This window comes from Hirundo rustica, chromosome 1 (assembly GCF_015227805.2).
Source record: "Hirundo rustica isolate bHirRus1 chromosome 1, bHirRus1.pri.v3, whole genome shotgun sequence".
Classification (NCBI taxonomy): Eukaryota; Metazoa; Chordata; class Aves; order Passeriformes; family Hirundinidae; genus Hirundo; species Hirundo rustica.
Window position 1 is genome coordinate 84,616,797 of NC_053450.1, and position 27,675 is coordinate 84,644,471.

Genomic DNA, 27,675 nt, shown 5'->3' on the forward strand with positions numbered 1-27,675 from the left:
TTCTGCTAGGAAGAATGAGCATTGCTTGGCTCCTCAGGATTCTCAAGCATTTCCAGAGAGCACAAGCACTGGTTACATACTGGCGGTACCTCCAGCAACAAAGGCAGGTTTTGTCAATTTAATCTCACTTTCATTCTAGTTTGAGGATACTGGAGCTGCTGACAATAATCAGTCGAATTTTTTACATCCCTTTTTACCTCTGCACTAAGCTAAAATGGATGGACATGTTGCCCCCTCTGCTGTCCTAAAAATCAAGAGACTCCCGCTGAGCTAATCTAAAGTTTAAAAAAGAAAAACCCAAATGAAAAAAAATCACCACACCAAAGCCCTGCAAATGAATTTATCCATTGCTCTTTATCCTCTCAAAGAAGTTAAAAGTTACAGGCTTTGTTGATTCTCCATTTATTTTGAGAAATATAAAATATGAAAACTAGTTTACAGTTCTGGCACAAAAAATGATGACGCAATAAGCACAAAGTTTCTTTTTACAAATAATGCTATATATCTTTACCATTTAAAAGTGCCTAGAGTTTTTCACAGCAAATAAACTTTATTCACCTATATATTTTTTCCTTATTAAAATATTAAATCTATTTAAATTGCACGTGAACACCTTGGTGAAGTAAACTAGAAGTAAAATTATAATAAATCTGTATATAAAGCAAACAGTCATTAGAAACTACATGGAATGGAAAAGACTATCAAAGCCTAAATTGAATCTTAAAAGCTGACCAAGAAAACAAGAGACAAGACTCCAACTGATATGGCACAAGTGATTAAATTATTGACAATTAGACAATAAGTAGAAAGTAAAGCCTGTTTGAAGATGTTCATGGATCTAATACACTGTTAAAACATTTCGATGCAGAGGTTTTGTAACATTTAAACTGGCAAGAGTTTTTCAACTGCTAAGCATTTTTCCACAAGATTACAAGGCATCTCCTTCACTTTATACTGGACCTTAAAATGAGTACATTGGTAGATAAGAGAATGTGCATAAAAAACCCGAAATTTACACCAAAAGTTGCTGTAGTTGACAATTTACCTTGTTTTGACAGTAAAACAGTTGAGAATTTTATCAGCTAAAATTAACATCATTAACTTGCAACAGCAGAAACTAGAACAATGAAAAAGGTTATTCTTCTTGCTTTAAAAAACATACCTTGTTCCAATCTCCACAATTGCCCAGGGTTCAACCTACGGTTTCACTGTCAATACAACCACTTACACTATGCAAAATCAGGTCTGCAAAACAGAAGCGTCTGTAGATCGGGGCCATAACTTTCACCTGGTAGTCTTACTTATCCAGACACTTGCACTGAATTCTATCAGTCATTACTGGGAGGTGAGTGGTGATCCAAGATGCCCAATCTGAAAGCTTTAGAGGCCCAGCTGCCATAGCGCTGTGTGTGCTCTGACCTCCTGGGTCATGTTTCTTAAACGCAAACCCTTTAACATTCCAAGCTGAAGATCCAAAAAATTCAAGTATCCAAAGGCTTACTGGTTGTAAGTCCTGACCTTCAAGCTCGTGCTGCTATCAAGTCATTTACATAAGTGTTTCTTTCAAACTACAATACAACCAATTCACCCTTTTTGGTATCTTTTCCAGGTGATCAAAAGACTATTTGATTTGAATCAAAACAAGAATAACATACATCATAGGGCCTGAAGAAGTGTTCCAGGCCAGGCTGGATGGAGCTTTGAGCGACCTGGTCCAGTAGAAGGTGTCCCTGTCCATGGCAGGGGGGTTGGAACGAGATGATCTTTTAAGGTGTCTTCTAACCCAGACCACTCTGTGACTCTATGAACAGCATTGTTACGTTGCTTTAAGAAACACAGCAATGTTGACAATGGATGTATGATAAATGCTCCTTTATGTCATTCACATTAAGCAGCACAGGAAATACAAATGCACACTAGATTTCTTTGCACTGAAGCCAAGCTGTTTAAAAATGCAGGAATACACTATGTTCTCAAAATTAGTATTATATTATAGGCATGCACAACTTCACATATCTAAACAAAATCAGGAGGCAGGACCTAAAACATAGGCTTTGTGAAGAATTCAACAGTGCTTCAACATTTGCAATATAACGAATTTTCACCACTTAAAATGAGAGCACCAATGTAATCCTCTCCAAAAAAAAATGTTTATAACCAGGTATTAAAGCAAGTTTAGTCTATGTGAAGAAAATTTGAAAAGTGATCAACCTAATTCAGAGAGGGAAAAAACCCCCAACCTCAATAAATTAGATTCTAAGGTTTTCCAGTTAACCAGCTATTATTTTTTATCTCTGTTTAATTGAATACCTCTTCTTTAATAGATACAGAGAATCTCCTAACAAAAGCAATCAATTTTTGCCTATTTTGGTTGTTAAATATTACTTTCAAAGAAGTGAAAGTGCCCAGTTTCACACATAATTTTAGATTCAGAGTACTGAATGAAAATGGAAATATGACATTGAAAACACAGCGGTGCTAACAAATACAAAATATGCAGCTTTTGAAAAAAAAAAGCAGCTCACAAGGCACTTACTATAGTGGTCCATTAAATAAACTGTATACATAGTGCACCCTTAAAACATCATTGTTATGCATCAAGCTTTTTCAGTGTTAAACGAGATTTCTTAGAAACAACCACTGGGTTCTGTGTATTCTGAAGCAGTTATTGAGCAGCCTTGTTTCATATAATGTAAATGAAACAAATTAGAAGTGGGTCATATAAGGAGAGTATTTTATGTAATTTCTCATGTGAAAGCTTTTCCGTGCAGTGACAAAATGCAGTGTGGAAGGCCATTCTGACACATACCTCTCCCTCCTCCTGACCCCTCTGCCCTAAAAAGCTACATTCCTGCTACTGGAAGAGCCCGGCATTTTAATTACAATTGATTCTATCATCAACTACTGGTTTGGCTCATCATTTGCAGCTTTGAAATTAATGTGCAGAACAGTAGCATTAAGCCACTTTCCTTCCAGAGCAAAACCTGGCAGATTAGGTGTCTGTAAAAATTGTACATTGTTTCAATGGCTTAAAATGCTGAGTCATAACTGACACACTTGATATTGGTTTGACTTTTTTTTTTTTTTTTTTGTTCACAACATACTTCAAAGACCAGAAGAGCTACAGACCCGATGACGTCTCCTAGCATTTCTCTGTGGGAACGGGTTCTTCATCTCCCTTTAGAAAGTATGCATGTATTAAACCATACTTTTTAATTACTCCCACACTGAGAAAGCTTGGATCATACAAACATATTTGCGATCTTCGGGTTTCCACAGTCGTATGTTGGACAGAATAAGGAAAGCTGTCATTATCAGAAGGATCTGTAGATTGGCCAAAGGAAAAGTTAACATCCTAAATCAAAAGCAGTCCCAAAACGTTAGCAAAAGGTACCAACTTGATCAGGGGACTTCAATCTACTTCAGCCCGGTCTGTCATGGTACTTATTTCATCCATAAGCACCAAAGTGAGAAAACTTAAGTATTTGTCCAGAATTACCGCACATAGTCCATTCTCCAATTCTATTCTACGGATCACTTACAAGCTCTCCAAATTCTTTCCAACTCAAATCACCAAAAAAAAAAAGACGTATCTAGTCCTCATTCACACTTTTGCATAGTTTGGCATTTTCTGGATTTGTACTTTTGTTTTTTCTTTCATAGCTTTTGAGGGGACTCCTCTGTCACACATGCAAGTACTTCCAGCCTAAATCCTTCAGGAGCAAAACTGAGTCCCACTTAAGCAGCAAGCTGTCCAGGACCGCTTGACATTCTTCTTTCCACTCAAAGTAAAGATTACTCAGTTTTATCTGCACTTTCAGATTTTTCCCTTTGCATCATGCAGCGACGAACTATGCTGTCAAAACTTCCTAGGTAAAATAGGCCAATGATGCGAAAAATGCCCATGCAAACAACCTGGAAACAGAGAGAAACAGCTTTCAATTCATTTTGGATCCAAGATTGCACCATATTATTGAGTCATCAATTTTTTTTTTTTAAAGAAGTTCTAGGCAGGCATGTTATATAATCTTCAGAAAACAAACTTAGCAAACAAAGCTAACTACGTTCAGCAGTGAGTAGCTGGAATACTCTTAGCTCACTCACCAACTTGCTGCTTCAGCTTGAAAACACTACCGCAGTTTCCTAAACTTAAGTGCCACAGTACTAACAGCCATGTGATGAAAAGATAATCCACGTTTGCATAATGTTCTACACCCTGAAATTATTCTAAACTACCAGAAATTATGACAACAGGTACTTCCCAAATCCTACCTGCTGAAGACCTTCAGTAATAGAAGTGACTGGTGACATTCCACTTGTCAATATTGACAGCATGTAACCATCTGATCCAACCGAGCTGTTGAAGTTCCCTTGCTGGATGGAAGGATTAAAAAAATCAGAAAGTAATTTACCCAGTTGTGGCAAATAATTTTAACAAAATATTTTAACAGCTATTGATGGACACAGATACCTGATCTCAATAGCAACAAATATTTATATGTAAAAAAATTATTACCACAATTAAACAAAATATTTTGGGCTACACAGCAACATTCCAAAAGGCATTAATTTAAAAATGGAAAAGGAAGCTAAATTCTCTTTAGAGAGAGCGTGCTAAATTACTGCAGATTTTTAAAAGATTTAAAGGCTATGAATTTCTTCTTATTTCTATAGAAAATACTTGACAGTCTTCACAGCAATAAGCATGTTTCAGAAACAGAATGATACCCTAACTCTAACAGATCACCAACCACTACTGTAATTGTATGACAAATACAGCTTGCCTTTTGTTAAAATTAGCTTGCTTATCACATGAGATTTGGCAAGGAGGTGTATTTCAAATGCTAGGCTCTCCTTCACCTACATCAAGAATTTTTAACTGCAAGACACAGCTTGCTAAATAATTGAGAGGGGAGAAAAGGCAGGGAAAGACACCAGGAAGAAATCCCAAACAACCAAACAACTTTAATTACTTAACAGTAAAATTGTAGTTCCACAGCTCTTACTCCCGGGCTCCTCTTATTTGTTTCCATTTGACTTTATGCCAGAAGACAGTAACATTGTGGGACTAAATCTATGGAATGTGGAAGTGAAAGGAAAAGGTGGAGTTCCTGAATCAGGGTTAGGGGTGAATCTATGCAAAGTAGTAGAGGTTATTCGAGCTGATTATTTCTCAACGCACACCTAAGAGTACACAAACACCTTCTCGTTTCTATTTCAGTCTCTCTGGTGATGGCTGGAGTGCATAAAGACCATGTCTGAACTAATATATGATCCAAAGTGTAGAAAGTATGGCATAGATAGTCCATATGCTTAAGATGAGAGAGGAGATTAGTTTTCCTTAATCACCAGAGGTGATTTGGAAATTGTGTTGAGGGAATACTTGCTTTTAAAACAGAATCAGACAATTTTGTGTTTATATGCTGTATTCGTGAAAACACTGTAAAATCTTCACAATTGAACCCCTGCTATCAATGTAAACCACGTTGAAGATCAAGAGTTATTTGGAACTGGAAAGTAATTGCAGATTTTAGGATGCAATGGGTGTGCTTTATGATCATAAAATTTCATGTTTGGTTCTATTCTGCGGTGCTTTACTAAGCATGAAGGCATTCCCTAGCACAAAACATTGAAAAAAAAAAATCGTCAGAAAGGCAATACACTAAGAACCGCATTTTATGTATTTTAATCACTCATAAATCACATAATTCAGATATTAAAAGCCAAAAAAGGTCAAGTGCCTTCCTTTATTGTAAAATTATTTTTATATGAACTCATCTTAAAGAAAAATAAGAGAGTACAACAAGTTTTTGAGGTTAGACAAATGGTATTTGATACATAAAATGTCAATAGAGTTTAGTGCTTTCAAGTCAGTCATAATCCATCTTTGAGACATTGCATCATACTGATGCATCATTTTATTCTGTCTATGTACAGCTTCAGATAACTTTGACTTCCGAGAGACTGTAGAAAATCATTTGTGGGCACAGTGGCAAAAGAAGAATAAAGAAAACAGCTCTTGTTCAAACTAACCTAAGAGAACTGTTCTGTGGTAATTGGTTTTGCACTTAGCTTAGTCATTGCCTTACAGTCTCAAGCAAGCACGACACGTGATCCTAGTCTCTTCCACAGAGAAGATGTTCAAAAACTACCATTTACTTACTATGGCATCTTTCACTATAACTCTGGCGACTTGTTCTGCTTGGCAAACAGATGAGGTTTCAGAAATCAGCTTCGTCTCTAAGGGCTTTAATAGAAAAACACCAATTTAAGTTCAACTAACAACACACAGGAGAAAATACATGCATGTCAAATTTTGGGTTTGGGTCTTTTGTCACGGATGACATCACTGCTAGCAGGTGTCACCTAAAACACCCATCTAAACAAAGGTATAAGCACGTTCATAAGTAATAGTCCAATTTTACAAAGGGAAATGACAACTTTTCCTCAAGTAGTACTTTTCTGTATATAGTTTATTACTACTATGAAAGTGAGGGGTGTTTTTCCCCAAAGCACTTTATTTTTCTGTAGAAGCTACGACAAGGCTTTAACTATTTTTCCTCAATACTTATACTCATTCCTTTATGTTTCTTGCCAGAAATGAAGTCTAAGATAGGCCTGAAATATTTTAAGATCCTATAAAACAGCTTGCTTTCTCTTTTTCAAGGCTACTCTAATACTGGGACTAGTTTAATTCTGGGATTATTATTTTTAAAAGAAAGCACTTCTAGGGAAAAGTTGAGCAACTACAGGTTTCTCGTCATCAATTCAAAGAACTACAGTAATTAATTTTCACAGAAAGGGGCCTATTTCACAATATTTGTAGAATTATGAGTTCTGATTTCATCAACCAAGCTCACTGAAATTTTTTTTTTTTCTTTTTAGTATGTGTCTTTTAAGGGTGGCCAGGGGCACATCAGTGTCTCTGCCAGCAGAAATCACATACAAAAGGCTTTCACATGCATTCCTACAGTGATATGGCTCATGTCATCAGATCTCCATTTCACAACCCCTTATTTACTTTTGAGCTTACTGGCCAGCATCAAACAAATCTGAATGAGATATACAGGGTTAGCAACAGTAACTCAAATACTCAGAATCTGGGAAAAAAATAGCAGCTGTTCAGGAGCAACAGCTAAAGTTCATGACATGTTGGAAATAAGGCAGGCAGATATCAGCCAATAAATGCTTGATCTGGCTACTCAGCTGGCCAAGGCACAGCTGTCACTTGTGAGGCAGCTACCTCAAAGGGGGGAAAAAAAAAAAAAGAGCTTACTGATAAAACACAGGAAAGCTGTAACCTAGCTCCTGACTTTTTTTTACTATATTCAATGATTATAGAGAAAAATGAGATGCAAGATGGAGGCATATGTTCTAAGTAGTATCAAATATTAACAGTAATTCAGCAGTAATAAATAAATGCAACAATAAATGAGTATCTGAAATGTCAGAGCAATGCAATATTGCAGAAATTTAAGGCACACTATCATGCTAGGAGCAGGTTATCCAAAGAGGTCATGTGGGCTAAAACAAAGGATATTTCTCTCCTAAAAGACAAGACTTTTTTGACAAATGAGAAATCTCTCTGAATCTCTTTCAAAGAGAAATCTTAGATGAACAGTACATTCTGCTGGTTCCCTGAAATAGGCTATTATGAAGGAAAAAATCCTAGAGAATATGCAAGCTATACAAGTATCTGCAGATGTCTAATTCTGGCACTTTATGCGGATGTGTGGGAGTATACATTTAATACAGAATATCTCTATCAAGAAATGATGAAGTAAGAATTGTGTTATACAATCCCTACTGATTCCTATTCAAAGGGTGAAAGACAAAATGAAATTCAAACTCAATTTCCAATTATACATGATGGTGCATGTTGAAAAGATGATAGCCTTAGATACCAGATTTCTAGTTCACAGTATGCAAATAAAAAATAAAGATTTTTTTTTTTTCTGGTTAGCTGATGCTATAGTCTGAACAGGGGGCCTGAATGTGATTTTTAGAATTGTACTTCTCATGTATGGACATGGCAAATGACAAGAGGTGACTAAAGGCCAAAACTTTCACTTTTAAGGTAACCCAAATGAAAAGCCTCCTGCTGCTGACACATCCTTCTGAAAAGTGATCCTGTCATTTCTACTATGAATACAGTGTGAGAGTTTCTTTTCTACTGTAATACTAGAAAACAGCCATTACTGAACTGGGTCATTACATGCATTCATACAACATCATTTGGTTGCAGGCTCCACTGAAGGAACTGAGGTTTGCTTCGATCTGTTACATCTACCACAACAGCAATGCATTATCAAAGATGCAAAGCAGGAATATTATTTTTGGTTAATTAAGCTCCAGTATAAAAAAAAAAAAATAGTGATGTACAGTTTACCATCCCACACCAATATTCTGACTGCATGCAGGAATACTCTGCAATGTTTCTGATCTTAAAGGCAAGTGTTAAAGCCTCAGAACAAGAAACTACACAAAATAATCCCACAAGCTATATAACTCTGAGTAGTTAAAAACTGGTAAAACCGAAGTGCTTAAGAGTACTTCTTAAAATCTTAATATGCTTTAAAAATACTGGTTTCAAAAACTGAAGGACAATTTACCTTCGTTTTACTTTCTTCTGCAAAGCCAGGAGTATCAGTGTCTGGAGGATAGGCCACTGTTACGTAGACATTGTAAGGTTTTACCTGTGTTTTACAAAAACATTAAGTGTTATCTTAATACTGACAGCCTTGACATGTCCCTCATAATTTCATCAATTTCTCTTGTAATTAAGAAGTTCAGCAAGCATGAATTCAAATTGCTCGTAGGGTTAAGTCCTCAGCAATTTCGAGACTTACAGCTTTGTTAACTGAGAAACAAAACAGCAAAGAATTTTAAAAGGTGGTTGTGATGCTTTTTCTAATAAAAGTCCCTAAAAACTTTGCAAATTATTTGATGAATCTCAGTGGTTTTCAGGACATTTAGGAAGAGTATTAAAGTAGCTTAAGTCTATAATTTTACCAATTGCAATTTCTAAAAGAAGACTAAACCTCTGTCAAATAACAGAACCCAACATTTATAAACACAAGGCCAAAAAGACTTCCACTGAGGAAAAAGCCCAACAAAAATGTAAAATTCCGATCTGTTATCTTTAAGAGGTATACTCAAGTCTCAAGGCTTTTCAATTCATGGTATAAACTTGCAAGAGGTCGAAGTCTAAGGAGACAAAAAATAATTGGAAAACGTGAGGGAAAGTGGAAGGTCTTACATCAAGAATTGTATTTAGTTATGTATTTGTATGTATGTGTCATAGAATTACATCACAGTGCAATTCTACTCGAACTGCTACAATGCAAACCTGTACATATTTAAAAAAAGCTTTTAATGAAAATATTCAGAGGGCTACAATAAAGCAAAATGTTGTAAAACACTGAGCATATTTATATTATGAAACATTCTATATTGAAAACACTTCCTGAAATACCACACCATACGCCCATAAACACCCTATTTTTAGTCTTGAATAATTCCGTCTTCACAAAAATATCTGTCACCAGTCTGAAGAAAGACCCTGCACTCATGCTGTTCTGTTTGGCAGACCAGAAATTATTAGAGGCAGTTTTATCCTACATTTCTATCCTGACCAAGGCATATGACAGGGACTATGCAAGGGTCTGGAACCAAACAAAGGCATTTTTTTATATATAAACACTTAATTATTCAAATATACATTCTCGACAGGAAAATGACAAAAGTAATTTTCAAATCACTTTCATCTGTCTTACTACAGTGTACTCACCCACTTTGTTCCATTGAATAATGAAAAGTGTTTGGTTTTGGTCTTAAACATAAGCTTAGACGACTGTAGGATAACAAGCTCATATTTATCAAAATATAGAAGGGTGAGTCACTGCAACCCCCCCTTTTTTTTTTTTGGTGGACAATCCTCAAATTCTAGCTTAGGAGTTTTACAGTTTCATATGGTTCATATACCACTTACCATAGACTCTCAATCAAACTGGCAATTATTGGCCTGTCTCTCGTGCATCCATGTCATATCTTCAATATCATTTTGCACTTAGAACCTCAAAGAAGGCTTTTAATTAAAAGTTTTAAAAATCTAGTCCTTTTAATTAAAACGAAAAATTAAAAAATGTCTGCACATCTCATACTCAGTTTTAGGAAGAGATTCAATCTACTCCCTCTTATGCAACTGAAATCAGGTTAGTTTTTGCAACCTATGCAGAGCAACAAGATTGTACTGCTGCCAAACGAGGGCAAATAACACAGATATTAACAATGCTGCACAATATAACCCCCCTCCCCACCTATTTAAATGAAAATGTCCTGTGGTGACAGTTAAGACAAAATCGTTTATAACCAAAATTACTTCAAATTATTGCACACGTACCTCCATTTGCAGGGCTTCAGCCAGCCCCCGAAGAGCAAACTTGGTTGGAGAGTAAGCTGTGTATCCAAAGAGGCCCAACTGGCCAGCCTGAGATGAGACAAACACAATCCTTCCCATTCTGCGCTCCTTCATGGTAGCAATGACGGCTCGGCTCGGGTAGACACTACCCAGGTAATTGACTGCCATTAATCTCTGCACAAACAGGATTAATATTTGAGCATTTGAGCCACGCATCCAGAATTCTTCAGCTGTTTGGCCTTATTTATCAGGAAAAAAAACCCTACTTCAGTCTGCTTTAACAATCAGGTTCACCAGATCTGTCCTGGCAAATGAAACAACTGTTTTCTATTCTACAGCTTCATAAACTGTTTTATAGCTAAAAAACCCACTCCATGCCAAAAGAAATCCTGTAAGTCTTAATAGCATCCAGCATACTGATAATACTGTGAACCATATGGCCTTGAAGGAAAAAAGAGTAATATTTCAGGGAAAATCTAACCTGAACAGCCTCCAGGAAGCAATCCATTTATGCATGATGCATGAAAACACACTGCAAGTTTAAAGAGCTTTCTAAAACAGGAAACAGGAAAAATGCTACGTATTTACACGTTCCAGAGATTTTATTCTTTGCCAGGATAACGGGAAGTCTTTAATTTCATTCTCTACAAGACCTAAAACACAACTGATAGCCTATACAAGCAATAAAATGGATGGTTCAAATTTATTATAAAATGATGCCCATTTAGTATTTTCAGATGATTCAGCATTATCTGTAGATGAGCGGAGGCCTGAGGGCTGCAGGCAAAAAGTAACCAAAATACAGGTGGTTTTGAGGTTTCTTTTTTGTCTTTTCATCAGAGCAGCAGCTTGTCAAGCTGAAACAATTTGTGCATCTCAGAACCGAACACTGGTAAGAGCTGCATTTTTCTTAAATAGGTTAAAAATATTTTTGAAAAATCTTCAACGAAGAAAAAGAAACTACGTGAAATCGTTAGGGGAGAAGTTAGAGGCAACCCTTGCAAATCTGAAGAGATTCTGACAGCTAGCACAAGTCAAGTGTAACACTGTTCAAGTCTGCAGACACAGGAATGCAATCTAATTGTTAGGACGGTTAAATAAGAAATTATCATACGATGAAATAAAAAAAGTATGCTCACTCACTTCAAAAGAATTCACTTCAATATCCTCAAATTTCCCTGTGACTGATGTTCCTGCACAGTTTACAAGCATGTCAACTGGCCCCAACTTCTCCTGAGCCTGGAAGAAGGGACAGAGGTTAACATACTCTTTATGAGGAAAAACCTTCCTGTATCACCATACCAAATAAGAAACTATTTCCAACAGAAATACAACACACGGAGAAGTTTCTTAAGAAATGTAGGCGAATCAGTTATTTTCTCACCTGTTTTAGAACATTCTCCACCTGTTCGTAGTCTTTAGACACATCAACGGAAATACAAAGTACAACCTAGAAAAGTGAAAGCACATTTTCACAACACACAAAGTCCAGTAATCGCTGACTTAAAGCCTTTCAAAATGAAACAGGCTCAATGTCATATCTTTCCCCCGCCAAAAAAAAAAAAAAAAAAAAAGGCTTTTTGACAAGGTATTCTGCACTTCTTCCACACTGGAGAAAGCAATTTCTGCTACCTCCAAGCTCCTCCCCCTCACACACATAGTTCTAGTATAATAAAGATTACGTGAAGAACAAATAAGCACTTCATGATCTTCAAAGCAGTGACTCATGTGCAAAGTACAATTTCTAATTTACTGTACTAAGACACACTATTGACCGAGTTATTTACATGAAGTTTAATAAGTAAAAGTTATTTTAACTAAGACAATCAAATTTGTCCAGTGATATATTTAACTTTTATTACCTAAACCTGAGTCAAACCATTTGTATGGCTTAGGCTCATCTTTAAAGGAAAAATGTTTTTCCCACCTCATAGCAAGGCATGGTTGCAGTGTTACCATGAAATGGTGACATCTGCACTGCAAAAAAAAATCTGTTCCAAAATTTAGAAAGCAAGTGTTAAAAACCTGCTAATTTTAGCACTTGCAATGCACACTACCTCCTTATTCCATGATTTTTTTTTTCAAGAATAGTAGTAAACCTAGTTGCATAATATTTAATTGGGACACCCCAAGGACAAAATGAAAACAAAAATTCTATGAGAAACGGAGTCATTGCACAGTGTCATAAATCTCAAAATGTGAAGACATGTGTACATATTTACTCCTTGCCTGATAATCAGACATTGGGTTTAGCTTGAAAGATACAGAAAAATTAAAATAACCAGGGAAAAAAGAAGCAGAGGGGAGGGGTAATCAGGAGGAGGAAAACCCACAATAATGATATGGTTTTCCTGCAGCTAAAAGTTAGGCTGCGTTTTCCTTGAAAGTTACTGATTCCTTTCAGCAAGATGGACTCACGATCTAGGTTTTCAAGCACCTTCAAATCAACTTCTGGCCAAAGAAAGCACTGCTTCTTTTGGGTTACCACTTGCAAACTGCAAGACTGCTGCAAACACCAGGTACTGACAATTATGCTATTCTCTCTGCTAAGCCAACAGCAGAGCTCTGGGGCAATTCCTCATCTTGAACAGAAAAGCTATCTCCTGTTGCAGTAACAGGAGGGATTCCTGTATTCTTGTTCCAACTTCTATCCTTTCTGCTACTTTGGTCAATTAATTTGAAAGTCAAAGATGAAATAAAATAAAGTCATCAGTAGTTTGTGACAAGTATGCTCATGACCACTTATCATGGAGCATGTGGGCAAACACACACACACAAAAGGCTCACCACAGTGTAACTAACTGCTTTGGCAGCCAGTGTTTTGTCACTCCTGCCCCTGGTCGGACTGTGACACTTCTCAGCTGCATAAACAGAATCTGCCTGCCATTCCTGTACAGCAGGTTGGCTATTCCTGCCTCCCAGCACTGTGTGTAGTTGGACAGCAGAGTAAACTTGTGGCACAAGTTATTGGCAGGAACCCCCTTAAGGCATTTATTACATTTTGGAAACATTTATTTTTTTCATAAGTTTAAGAACAAAACAGCAGCTGAATGCAAACAACACTGAATTATCATTTGGCTATCCTTGCCAAGATCAGTAAGGAGATGAAGTAAATTGCAGTTCTCTATAAAAACTGGAGCAATTTGTAAATTTAACAGATTGCGTAGATTAGTTACACAGTGAACAATACATTTGGGAACTACCACAGCTTTTACTGACTATTGTCACCTTTTACAACTGACTTCTTTCCTTCTATTATCATACATTCTTTCTGCTACCATATACTAATACCTTTACCCCAAAATATGGACCATAGATCCACATCAAGGACACAGAATATGCTGCCAGAAGTACTCTTATGCCCAGCCCTGCTCATCACATTTTGTTCTAAATATTGTGCTGTGTTGGATAAATAAAGCTTTTTGTTGCATTAATAAAGCTTTCCTCAATAAAATATCAACTCAACCCCCAGTAAAGTAACTGTGAATATTCTAGATTAGAAAAAGCATTTAGAAAATACTGGGAAAAGACCTCTAAGGGTAAGGATTTTGTTCCAGTGCACACCTACATCCATAGAGGCTGCACCATCAGCACTCTAAACCACATGCAATGGTGAAACACTAAAGGTACACATAGGCCAGACTCTGATTGTCAATGCAACTTGGTTTCAAGTATGTATCCAAGACCTGAAAGGTGACAGCACATGCCCAAGAAAAAAAAAAATCTTTCCTGAGGATATCTGCCTCTTACCTTGACATGGGACCATTCAGTCTTCAGTGACACAGACAATGAGATCTGCAGGAAGCCTGCAGATGACACCAAGCTTGGTGGTACAGCTGACACATGTGAAGGACAGGATGCCACCACAGGAACCTGGACAAGCTTGAGAAGTGGGCCCTTGGGGAATTTCATGAAGTTCAAGACCCGGTACAAGGTACTGCACCTGGATTGGGGCAATCCCCGCCATTGATGCAGGCTGGAGATGAACTGATTGAGAGCAGCCCTGCTGAGAAGGACTTGGAGGTGCTGGAGGGTGAGACCAGCCATGTGTGCTCACAGCCCAGAGGGCCAAACGTGTCCTGGGCTGCATCCAGAGCAGCGTGGACAGCAGGGCCAGGGAGGGGACTCTGCCCCTCTGCTCTGGTGAGACTCCCCTGGAACACTGCATCCAGCTCTGGGATCCAGCACAGGAAGGACATGGACCTGCTGCAGTGAGTCCAGAGGAGGCCACAGAAATGACCAGAGGGCTGGAGCACCCCTCTTATGAAGACAGGCTGAGAAAGGGGTTGTACATCATGGAAAAGGCTTCAGGCAAACCTTACAGCTGCCTTTCAGTACCTAAAAGGGGCCTACAAGAAACCTGAAGAGAGGCGTGTAATGACAGGACAAGGGGATACGGCTTTTAACTGAAAGTAGGTTTAGATTAGATATTAGGTAGGAATTCTTTACTGGGAGGCACAGGCACAGGCTGTCCAGAGAAGCTGTGGATGCCTCATCCCTGGAAATGAACATTCAAGACCAGGTTGGATGGGGCTCTGAGCAATTTGGTCTAATGGAAGTGTCCCTGCTAAGAGCAGGGGAAATGGAACTAGACAATCTTTAGGGTGCCTTCCAGCCCAAACCATTCCAGGATTCTGTGATCAACAGTCTGTGTATGTTATCTATACCAGCCATCACCTTTCTCTTCAGCCTTTCAGTCATCTTTTTGTACAGCTTGTCTGTTCATCTACTGTCACTTAACAGCCGCCCCAGACTCCCTGCCTTCTCCAGTTCTGCTCTTTCCATTCAGATCAGCCAGGCTTCCCTGAGACCACATCCACGACCCGAGAGCCACACAGGAGCCAGCCTGCCCATCACCTCCGCTGCCAGCTGCTTGACCTGGCCACAAGCATGAAACTGCTTCTGCAAAAAAAACCCCTAGTCAGTGCACACTGGAGCTTGCTCAGCCTTGAAGGAGTTTTGGAGATGCTCACTCAAACTCCTAGGTACATGCACTGAATAATAGTCCTTTTAAAAGGCTGCATCTATCAAGCTAGGACAGATTTTAACAAGAACATCCTGACACAGTGTTTGACAAGGGATTAACTGTAATCCTAAGATTGGGAAACTTCTAGAGCAGCTAAAAGAAAATGGTTATCAGGTTGGTTTTTTTAGTGGGCAAAATACAGCTTTTCCTCACCTCAAATGGCTTAGATTTTCAAACAAAGTTGATCTGAGTAAGGCAGCACGCACAGGAAAAAAAAACAAACAACTGGAGCCATTTGACAAAAGTATAAGGAAGCAAAGACAGAATCTTATCTTACACACTGAGGTATTAAAAATTTTTGTATCAGCTACTATACTAACATTTTTGCCCACAAATATTCAGCTTTTTTTCACTGCTTCTTTTCTACAGAATATCTAATTTATCAATTCAAACCTCTGAAGTTCTTGAGAACTTTAAAGTAAGTTCTCAAGCGTAAGTAAATTATCAAATCAACTGGGATTGAAGCTCCCCCAAAAACTATGGACAAATAAATTGCTTCTATTAGTGATTACAAAAGGAAGTTAGTGACTAAGTTACATTCATGATCAACGAAGTTCTGAAACATGAGAAGTCAAAGATAGTTTCAGTACTAGTTCCCCTCTCCCCTTCATTATTAGTAGTAAAAAAAAAAAAATTTTAATATTTCACCTTAAGGTTGCATGTTTTGAACCAGCAATCTTAGCTATTCTAAGCTAGGATTTCTGCCAGCTGTAAACCATTGCCTTCATGCACGAGTGCATAATCTATTCAGCAAAGCAGCTTCTACGTTTAGGAAAAGGAACAAAAGTGTGACGTAGTGAAATAAACCTGGGAACAAGCAACTCAACTTCTTTCCCAAGACAGATGCCGTATTTATGAATTGCAAAAAACATGGTATTTGAGGAAAAAAAAAAATGGTTCTTCCACTTCATTTGAAAGAATAAAATGCTTATCAAGTGACAGTAAATTGCAGCTATCAAAAAAAGCATTCTACACCTACAGACGAAGACATCTTTTTCTAAGAAAAGCAGGCTAATGCATTAGCTAGGCAACATTAAATATAGCAAGAGCTCAGAACATCTCATGTAAACAGACTGGCATTCCTGAATCCACATACTGAGTCCTCACTCAGTTTCGTCAAACAGCTTTGTTTAAAAGACAAGACCAGTGAACCGTGTTGTAGTCACTGTCTTAAACAAAACACACAAGAGCCCCTCTCGGCTGTCACCTTACCTGCTTGTCATTAACAGAGTACTTTTCTATTTCCTTCTTCGTCTGCAGCAGCTTGTTCTGAAATGGACACAAAGGCAACTGAAACACCGTTCTGAGAGCAGTATTAGTGCTCAGTACTTCAATATGGCCTGAAAACACCCCCTAAAGCCCCCCAAAGCTATCCTCAACTAATTACGGCACTTTACTGTCATTTTGAAGGCTTACAAAGATATGAAAACATGAAATTTATCAAGAACTCACTTCTTTGCTTTTCACTTTGTGTTCTACAGCCAGTAATGACTTCTATAGATTTAATGCTTTTATTTCATGCTACAGAGACTAAGACTCTAAGACTAAGACTGTAAGTATTGATTCATCTCCCTTATTTTGGCTCTATTTTATATTTATGTGATATTACATAAACCGTCCTGCAAAATAATCACTGGCATGAAATCATCAAACCCCCAAAATCTGGTAAATTCAAAGTGTAATAATCTTTTCAAGAAACATTTTCTTAATTCTGACTACATTCAAGGTAATGTAAAGCAAGTTCTCAAATGCAAGTAAATTATCAAATCAGCTGGGACTGAGGGCCTCCAAAAAATTAAGTGCTTTTGTTTCCAGAATAATTAGGTTTTTTGGAACAAATAAAACAACAGCCTGTTCTGAAAACAGAGTAATTCCAACTAAATACTGAATACCTCTTATTTAAAACAACAACAAAAACAAACACCAACAAAGCAATGCTTTTCCTTCCAAAGCTGTCCTGATGAAGAGTTTTTCCCTAGTAAATAATATGATCTAACGCTGATTAGACACCAATATAGTTTGACAATTTTAGAGATGATTAAACTCCCACATGTCACTTACTGCAGGGAAATTCTACAGTTTTACCCAATATAGGGGTTTTCCTGATTTTGTGCTCTGGCACAAATCTAGGCAATGATATAACAAATGCTAATAACAAAAGCAACAGTACTGGCAAAGTGTTAAGGCAAGCTAATCACAAATTCCACACTGGGCTATGCTTCTTTAAAAGGCAGTCACCTCTGCTATTCAAATGCATTAACTTGGAATGCTTAGGGTCCCCTTAAAATATACACTGAAGAAGTATGAATAATCACCAATTCCAAAATTATTCCCCACCTATACAGATTTTGTGAATAGCTTAGCCAGTAAAATTACACATACACTTACCTCATCCCTTGCAATCAGTGTTATGAAAGCACCTTGCTTATAGCATTCAATAGCAATGCATTTTCCAATTCCACTGGAGCCTCCAGTTACCTAAAGGTAATTTGAAAATATCAGTGTTAGCCTCATCTCTTCTCACATATGTCTGAGTCAAATCACATGAAAATTCTAAAAACATACTGAGGTTAAAATATCACCCGATGAGATACACTAAAGTTAGCTTACTTATGGAGTATGAATGAAACATAAAATCTGAAGAGATCAATTGTCACCGAGACACACAAAGCAGTCACACGCAGACAAGAGATTTTCGCAGGGCAGAGGTCCTTCCGATCCAGCTCAAACCGAGACAGGCGGAGAGAGAGCCTCTTTGTTTTATTTCTTACTTTTTATACATTTTGTGGGTCTAGCAGAAGATTGGCTTCTAGAGTTTTCACCTCTCAGCCAACTGGCCAGACCTGCCATCAGTTACAATTGTTTTCAGGTTAGAAATATGCAAACAAAGGGCAGAGAATGAAAAACAAAGGATTTATTTATGTTACATGTGTGGGAAAAGTTAGAAAACTGCTCTAATATTCTACAGTAACTAAAAAGATCTGACTCCATTTATGAAAATTCAAAAAGGCTATAAAAAACTCAGAAAAACCAGGGTAACAATCAATGAGCCTTTGTTTCTACCCTAAAACCAGTTTTACCTCAGGGGTAATTTTTGGTCGTTTCTGTTGTCAGGCACACCTAGCCCACTCCCACATGGGTGCTCTCACATGATCTGTAGGCGATTTCTAAAAGTGTGTTGTTAAAAGTTTGAAATCACTATTAATGCCATGACAGTGCCAATATATACTGCCCCTTCATACCTGGCCACAGCAGAAATTACTTGTAACATCAGCTATTGCAGATTGCCTTCTGAAGATGTCATCACGTAAACATAAACAGAAAACACCTTATTTCTTATCAAAAGAAAAAATCCCATTAATTCAATAATTGGTCCTTTGTAGCCTATTTTTCAGTTCCCCAATCAGAGCCCTGAACTCCCCATTCCATCCTGCTGTTTCAGTTTGGGGGGGATGGCAGCAGCTAAACTTCCATAACCTTTTCTTGATCCTCCAAGCTGTAACACCTGGATAGTCTTATATGCAAACAGGAAGTTAATATGCTGCAGGGATGTACCCTGACAAATCACATCAACATACAGGTGAAAATACCTTTTCTACCTCTCTCACTACCCTCAACAAACCTACTTATGAACTGCCTGTGAACAAGATGTAGATGACAATCCTGACCTTTCTTTTTGACTAAAATAAAAATGTCTGCCTGACATCTTTAGGTGACTTGGATCAGTCTCAGTCTGCACGTGCCTTTGGTTCTAGGACACTGAATATATATATAGTTATTATTTTATATATATATTATATACCCAAGTTATTTGAATTTTCTTTAGACAGCATATTAAAAGTCATATTGAGAAAATATTGGAACAAAATACCCAGAAGCAGTTATTTTAAAGAAAAACACATGGATAAAATGAGTTCAGAAGAACTGCAAGAAAATGAAATTCAGATTTCTTCGGAAATCATCACCTTTTGCTTCTAATGAAAACCTTTCCAAAGACTCCAGCGAAAGGTTACCTCCTCCATTTTAAGAAAATGGAGGCATTGAGCTAATAAGGGTACCAGCAAAGATCCCAATCTCTAACTATACATCCTATCGAAAGCCTTCTGTTGCCTCCTCATTGGGCAATGTCTCAGTTTTGTTTTCAGAGATGCATTATCCTCAAAATTCTTTCCACTCCCGGAGGCAGTAAAGTCAGAAGAGTCAGAACTACATTCCCATGAGTCATTAAACTCTTCTTTCATTTGAGTATTTTATCACTAGCCTTCAAAAACAGCTTAGCGCAAATAAAATAATCCCAGCAAAGATTTACAACACAATCCACAGTTTCTGACTGGTTCATCTTAAGCTGCAAATGGGCCAGGAATGGGTGTAGCACTCACAAAGACTAATTTCAGCTCTTTAGGCTTCCTCCTGTTATTAGAGAGAACTGCTTTGGATCAACTTCTAACTGACTCTGCAAAATCAGCTTCACACTGCCCAAAGCTTTAAGGGTAACTCCAGGATGTGTGTCCTGTTCTAGAAATGCAGATCCCTGTCTGTAGTACTATAAGCCAACGATGACGGCTTTCAGAGCAAGTCAGTCCCTAAGAGTGCGAGCGTTAATTATTGATTTGGGACTTCAGCAGAACTACAGAATTAATTTAATGCTTCATGAAGGAAAGAAGTAACAAATACACTGAAATTCTTAAAACAGATTGCAATATTTCAATACATATCTGAAAAGATTACAATAGTTTGATACATTCAGGTAGACCTCATATCCACAGTATGTGTGAGATGCTTCTACAGGTCAGCAGCAGGTACACCAGCACTAATCCATGGGCATGGAAGACTGCTCCAATTCCAGTTTTTGGTGAGACCTGATTGCTACCAGCACAAACTGGTGACTATCAGGAGTGGGTCAACTCCACCGCTGCTTGAGGAATTCTCTGCACACAAAGGTACCGGCGCCAAGCCTCCAGCTTGTCAAACAACGCTAACGTTCATTTCAGAAAGACAATGTCTGAAGTCATGCAAGGAACAGAATAAGGCAATTTTTATTTACAGTCACACCCAAGAACACTGGATAGAGCTCATGTCAGACTGGTCGATGATAAAGTGCCATATCAGTTAGCTGGGAACTCTAGCATTTAGGTGGGAGGCTGCTAAAAGCACATGGGAGTTTGTTACTAATACATTTTTCAGGAACATTCACCATGAGTGCTGATGCAATAGAAAACAACAACAACAACAACAAAATCTCCAACACCAGTGAAAAGTTTGCTTTGAGCTATAATGAAGTTAACCTAAGCAAATCTATGAGGTCTGTTAGGTATGTTCCTAACACATGCTCAGAACTAACGGAAGAGCATACACCTGCTCTGTTAAAGACAACATCATTACAATTACTTACCCTTGTGGCCAATGGTTCTACACTGCTGCTACATTTCATTAATTCCAGACATTTCAACTGCCACCGATCCCATTATTAAGTTTTACTGTAACCCAGCCTCAGAGGAGTTACAAAAAATAAAGATCTGGCCACCGCAACTCAAATCACAGATTAGTACTTTGACACGAAGGCACAATTAAAACAGTATTAACTCAGATGTACAGAATGCAGTGCTACCAGCCCTTGAGCAGGGTTACTGAGCCGTTTCTATGCTTAAAAACAACAGGTACCAAACTAGGTATGCCAAAAAGTGCCTGGCTCCAACTTCTTGAGCTGTGAACCTTGATAACAGAGTTCCATTTTTAAGAATCATAGGATTTATTTCCCCCTTATAAGTGGAAATGGTGGGGTGAGGTACAGAGAACGGATCTATTAGAGCTTCAAATGTGACATACTGGAAATCCACTTCAACTGATGAGACAGAGTCCAAATCCAAATTAACTGAACTGTCATTGGAAATTATCAAAATCAAGACTTGATATGGCATCTCCAATAGAACTCAGTAACTTGCACTCAGAACTGGACGCAAGCTGGCTTCATGCTTTTAAACAGTGCTCTGATAGATGGTTCTACTGAAACAGAACCTTCCTTTAATCTGCTCTAAGTGGTTAGCACGCCTGACTAGACTCAAAATGACCTCTTGCCAAACCACTCGGATGTGTCCACACCACAGATCTGATCACTCCCAACACAGGGGTGATGGTGCTGAGACACCAAATGGGCCTTCCTTAAAGCCAACCACAGTTACCAGGCTGGCTTCTGCACAGAAGTGGGGAAATTACTGGACCAGAGACGGCCCACGTGCAGGAGGGTTCAGCACGATCATCCTGAACCACATCCACAAGAAAAAGGGCTCTTGTCAAACTGAATGGGAGACAGTCCCAAGCAGATAACACCTTTCCATTCCCTGCCATCGCTAATCCAGACTTGATAAACTGCATTCATAACACTGTGACCTCAGGGGTCTGGGTTTTTCTTAGAAATTCAACTTGGTTTTAGAAAGATGAAGGCTGAAACAAGGGGTGAGGATTAGCACTGATATTTCAGCAAGGAGTTTTTAAACATCACTCAAGAATTTTTGTAGAGAAACTTATGAGAGAACGTGCATAGAGCAGGTGTAACATCCCTGAAAAAAGGGCAATTAAATGTGGTCTGAGTGATCTCAATGCAAATGCATCAGTGGTGACTGCCTTAGCCTATTTTCATATTCCTGTCTACTGTTAGAGCCAGCTACCAAAATACTAGCTTGTTCTCACAGAATCTGTGACGTGTACTAGTTTGTAGCCCGAGACCAAAGGAGAGCGATAAAGCCAATGGCAAGATCAGAAATGTAGTAAGCTGCCTTCTGAATCTCAAAGCACAAAGAATTTCAGCACATGAAGCAGCATCTCTACAACACAAAAATAACTTTTACACCCTTTCCTTGAGAATGTTTTCCTAGTCATGCAAGAAGTGAAAAAGCATTAAGCATCTAAGAAGCATTTTGTTTAAAATAAGATAGACCTAATGCCCGAGCCAATTTAAGAGCAGAGAAAGCCCTTACCAGTTAATGGTGCTAGCTGGCAAAAAGAAAATAGATAGCAGATAAGGAAGGGGGGGGTGGGGGGGTGAGGAACCCACAAGATTACACGATGAGTAATTTGGAGTTCTCTAGACTCTCACTCTGAATAGCACTCCTTTTCTAAGAAAAAGAGACGCTTGTAATTCTATGATTTCTCCAGAAACTATGTCTCGCCTAACACAGCAAGGGCTTCCATCATGCAAATGTCTGTGGGAGAGGACAAAGGAAAAAAACAAAAAAATAAACCAAGTTTTCTGCTTCAAATTCCTATCCCAAAGGGCAGCCAGAGTAAGTTATTCAGCCATAACTCAGACATCTCCTAATCATAACTACTAGAAGCAAAGAAATAATTTTTCTGAAGGATTAAAAGTGAAAAGAAAGCTGACTTCAGTTGAAAATCCAATAACTGGTATGTATGTAACAGCCTCTGCAATTGCCCAATGACATTCTTTCAGAAATGTAACAGATAGTTTCATTATAATTTCAACAGACCCCTAGAAAGAAATGTTTCTAGGGAAGACTGACTTTTTCTGCTTCAGTAAAGCAATTTATTCAGGTATATTTTGAAAAATTATAGTATACAATGACAATCACTTGTCCTCTTGAAAGGGCCCCACCAGCTATTTACACAATTTGCAGGTCATTACTCTTTTATTTATTTCAATTGTGGGTTTAACTAAGGCCTGACACTCAAACAGATTTTGATCTTTTTCTGTGAGAAGACTTCAGAGAAGCCCTTACATAATGTTACGGTCTTTATATATATCTTCATGAAGTCTCTCAGTCAATTCAGTAGCAGAGAATATTCACTCCCAGCACATAAATAAAGAATTCACTTTACACACAAAACATGGAAAGTCTTCTTGAATAGTATTTCTGATTTACATTACCATCGCTCAATACTTCTCCTTATGCATAATATTAGGGAATCTGAAATCCACAAGTACAAGTGTCCAGCATTATCAAAAGCATCTACACAACTAAGAACTAGTGACCTCCAAACCAACTATTCCATATTTCATTAATTTGCATAAACACTTTAGGAGCATAACTGAAGTCAAAATAAAACAAGCAGTTCTACAAGTAGGGACATCAATAAAACCGTTTACCTGCAGATTTTTATTCGTATCATCACGTTGGATATATCTTAAAGCCTTTTTCTTCATCAATATATTCATATAGTTAGTTTTCTAGTTGAACTCCTAATTTTACAGGACTTGCAGGAATACTGTTTTTCAGGCTTCCACTAGTACCAAATTGAGCTTAAACTGCTAATTAGCAGCAATGGTTACAGGGAGACTTCTCCAACAAGAACAGTCTCATCATTTTCAATGTAAACTTGTTTAAATGAACCCTTCTGATTAGAACAGCCAGCACAATAGCTTTTTAAGAGTCACTATACAGAATGAACAAAACTCCGTGTAATCACTGCATATATAAATAAATAAATCCAAAATTTTTATGCTTGTTATTCTATTTCTTCGTAAAAGTCACAGAAAGCCCATAAGTCTTCTTCACCTTTGCCTCAATAATCATTACTCCTGCAGGGAAAGAGCCATAACCTAAGAACCTTAATGCAACCTTGAACACACCTCACACAGAATATGATGCTGTAAAGCCAGTTACAGCTCCCAAGTTAACACCTACTGCATAAAGCAACTTGGGAGCACTGTTGCAACTTGGGAACACCTTAATCATTCTGGGGACAGCTCCATCCTCCAAAGAGGAACTCCAAAAAATAATAATGAAAAAAATCAAACCAAAACTACTCACTTACAGTAAATTTATACAAACAGTTAACTGCAGCTTCTCTGCACAAAACATACCTTGGAGATTTGGAGATAAACTTAGAAAGTTGATTCTAAAACCCTGAATCTTTTGAACTGCTTAACTCATTTGCTGTCACATGACCAAATTCACTATTTTGTGATCCCTCTGAAAGCACCTGGGTAGTATTCCCCTTTCTTCCGTCCCCCGCTTCCTAAGCCACATACTCATATAACTCCCAGTGATGTATTGCTCACGGACTCTTTCAACACTATGCTCTTCCAAAGACTTCCTTCATCTTGTCAAAATATTGCTTAAAGACAACCGTATCTATGTGCTTAAAGATGAAAGGGTGCTCAAGTGTCATCTGACCACTTCCTTTGTATTGGTTTTTCCGTTTCCTCATACCTGGCTTGGTTTTTCAGACCAAGGAGATCACAGACTTGGCCTTCGGTTTATGCGTACGCACGCCACTTCCACTACCCTGGGAGATGCTAAAGGAAAAGGAAACCCGAGGTAACCGGCGGCTTGGAGAGTCAAGAGGAATGTCTCAAAAAGCCAGCGCTGAGATTGGAAGATGGTGACTCAGACCATCGCCTTAAGCCACCCGGGACACACAGCGGTTGTCAGAGCCATCGGGACAGGTCATTTCCTTATCACCCGGGACTTGCGGCTCCCGGTGTTTTGGTAGCTCGGGGTGCCACCGCCAGCTTTCCACGATTCCTTCTCCCGGGGCACCCATAAGGCTGGCGCTGCCCAGCCGCCAGCCCCGCTCCGGGTGCCTCCGAACCTCCCTTCCCCGCTCCTGCGGCGGGATTCCCGCAGCCATACTCCCGCCTACCGGCGGGGCACTGCCCGCAGCCCGCGCCCCCAGCCCGGAGAAAGCGGCTTCCTTCCCTCCTTCCTTCCCTTTCCCGGCGCAGGGCGGGCGGCCCGGGAGCCACCCCGGCGCCGAGGCCGAGCGGCAGCGCCCGCCCGCAGCCTCCTCCCGCGGGGAAGCGGGACGGGGACCCCCGCCCCGCTCCCTGCCCGCGGGGCGCCGCACTCACCACGACGTGCGCGCCGGGCAGCTTCAGAGACTTGGGGCTGATAAGCGGCGACACCATGTAGAGAAGGAGGACGAAGGCCACGATGAAGGCGGCGGCCAGGAGCAGCATGGCTCGGGCCGCGCCGGCGGAGGAGGGGCGGCGGGCGGGGGGCCGAGCGCCTCGGGCAGCCGCTGCGGCGCGGGGGGTCGCGGGGCCGCCCGTCCGCTGCCCGTGCCGCGGCGGGACCGGCGGGGACGGCGCTGCCGCGGCGGGAGCGAGCGCGGCGCGGAGGAGGCGGACGCGGGAGGAGGGGCCGGGCCCGGCCGCCGCTCCGCCGCCCGATTGGCCGCCGGGGCGGGGCGCGGGCCCGCGCGCCGCCATTGGCCGGCGCGGCGGGGGGCGGGCGCGCGCGGGTTGGCGGCGCGGCGGGGCCGGGCGCGCGGATTGGAGCGCGCGGCGCCGCCGGGGTCGGGGACGGAGGCAAAGGGCGGCGGGGAGCGGGAGGCGCTGCCGGCGCGGCGGGCGCCCCCTACGGGACAGCGCCGGGGCCGAGCGGCCGCTCCTCCGCGTCCCCGCCCATGGCGGCCTCTCCGGGGGGCAGCGGGGAGCGGCCCCGGTCAGGAGAGCCCGGCCTCGGCGGCGGAACCCGCGGCAGGGCGGCGTGAGGGCGCGATGGGCGGGCCCGGGCCGTGGGCTCGCCGCTGCCGCCCGCCCCGAGATGGGCGGTGCGTGCCGGCTCGCCGCGGAGGGGCGGGTTCGGAGTTCGCCCTGAATGCCCTATCCGTGGAGGGAAGGGGGGAAAAAAAAACCCCCTGACTGATCGGTTAATCATAAAATCATAGAATGGTGTGGGTTCCGAGGGACCTTAAAGATCATCTCGATACAGCCTCCTGCCTTCCACTGGACCAGGTTGCTCAAAGCCCCGTCCGGCCTCAACACTGCCGGTCATGGCTCATCCACAGCTCCTCTGGGCAGCCCGTTCCAGTGCCTCATCACCCTCACAACGCGGTCCTTCCGTATATCCAACCCAAACTTCCCCTCTTCCAGTTTGTACCCATTGCCCTTTGTCCTATCACTAGAGTTCTTGACAAAGAATCCCCCATCTCTCTCTTCCCTGTGGGTTCCATTCAGCTACTGGGAGGTTGCCCCGACGTCTTTACACAAACTTCTGGCAGGGAGCATGAAGCGCCTGTTTGTACACAAACGTGTTAATACATTGCCTGAGGCTACCAATTGACATGACGAAAATTGTGGAGATGTGTCGGAGCGTTCCTGCAATGTGCACTCAGAACGGGATGAGAGCAGAGAGCTCTCCCTTGTATGGGAAATATCGCGTGTCAGTGAGGTACAAAACACAAACCCTCTGTGCAAGGTAATTAAGAGACTTTATCACGGCGTGTTTTAAAGCCTCTTTACATCATCGCTCCAGTAAATACAGATGCAGGTTCTGTGGGACTTCGTTTGCACAGTGGTTGAGCTCCACTGGGTTCTGCTGGCTGCAGTGGAAGTTCACGATGCTCCCTTCTTCTAAATCCGAATTTTTTCGGCATGGTGTTCCCTGCTGAGTGAAACTACAGGCTTTTCATGTTGTTCATATTAAAAGAAGATAAAAGCGCAGTTTTCAGCTTTAAGGCTGAATATTAGAACAAATATTAAAACAATCAGAACAAAAAAACCCCAGAGCAGTGTGACTAAAAAAATCCACACATTTGACTTAGATATTTAGATATTTAGCATATTTTCATTTAAGTTATAATTGTTTGTAACTTTAAAACTCACTCAGCTTACTTTTTCTCTCTAGTTAATACACTGTCATTAGCTTGTACAAAATAGTTCCCCCCCCCCAAAAAAAAAAAAAAAATCAAAAAAACCCCACAAAAACCACAAACAAACAAAACAAAACAAACCCAACAAAACCCAAAAAGTAAAACAAAGGAATAACTAAAATCCCCTAGGCAAGAGGGTGTGCAGAAGGGCGTTGAAAGTAATATTGTAGAGGAGTAGAGATTAGAAGTAGTGAGTAGGTGGAAATGAAAACAGAGTTGTGGGCAGGGACTGTGCAGTTTTCAGGGTGAGGACAAAGGACCTGAATTTGATGCAGTAAAAAGATGAGAAAACCAAGGATTAGTCTTGAAATGGGATTGACTTCGAATATGTCTTTGGTGGCATTTTGAGTCCAGTGCTTCAGAGGTGGAGGCACAAGGAAGTGAGAGGAAGATATTGTGCATAATAAAATTCTAGCTGCTAGGGTAACATCAATGGGAGTTGATTAGTGATGCATCTAAGAAAAGTATGTAAATTATGTTGTTAGCACAAGTCTAAATAGGATGTGGTCAGGAAAAAGCAGTAACCAAATAGGTTTATTTCCTCTTTTACATATGGGACAGTCATATGTGCTGTCTTTCCAACAACATCAAATTGAGGCAAAAGAGGAGATTAATC

General features: G+C 40.1%; 1 protein-coding gene across 1 annotated transcript; it reads right to left on the reverse strand.

Moving 5' to 3' along the window:
• Positions 1-333: 333 nt before the first annotated feature.
• On the reverse strand, positions 334-25,399 carry KDSR (3-ketodihydrosphingosine reductase). Its single transcript, XM_040075286.2, has 10 exons — positions 25,255-25,399; positions 17,835-17,924; positions 16,659-16,715; positions 11,805-11,870; positions 11,564-11,659; positions 10,403-10,594; positions 8,613-8,696; positions 6,164-6,247; positions 4,273-4,374; positions 334-3,915 (listed from the first exon to the last, which is right to left on the reverse strand). Exons 1-10 carry the CDS (start codon positions 25,360-25,362, stop codon positions 3,796-3,798), a joined length of 999 nt encoding a protein of 332 aa, XP_039931220.1. The 5' UTR covers positions 25,363-25,399; the 3' UTR covers positions 334-3,795.
• Positions 25,400-27,675: the final 2,276 nt, after the last annotated feature.

Bases quoted from the DNA above. Each gene is read 5' to 3' on its own strand.
- KDSR (XM_040075286.2), bottom strand. From the start codon at position 25,362: ATGCTGCTCCTGGCCGCCGCCTTCATCGTGGCCTTCGTCCTCCTTCTC. The intron at 17,925-25,254 runs GTGAGTGCGGCG...AATTACCTTTAG, and splicing joins TGCCCGGCGCGCACGTCGTG to GTAACTGGAGGCTCCAGTGG. The intron at 4,375-6,163 runs GTAAGTAAATGG...CCTTCCATCCAG, and splicing joins TTATAGTGAAAGATGCCATA to CAAGGGAACTTCAACAGCTC.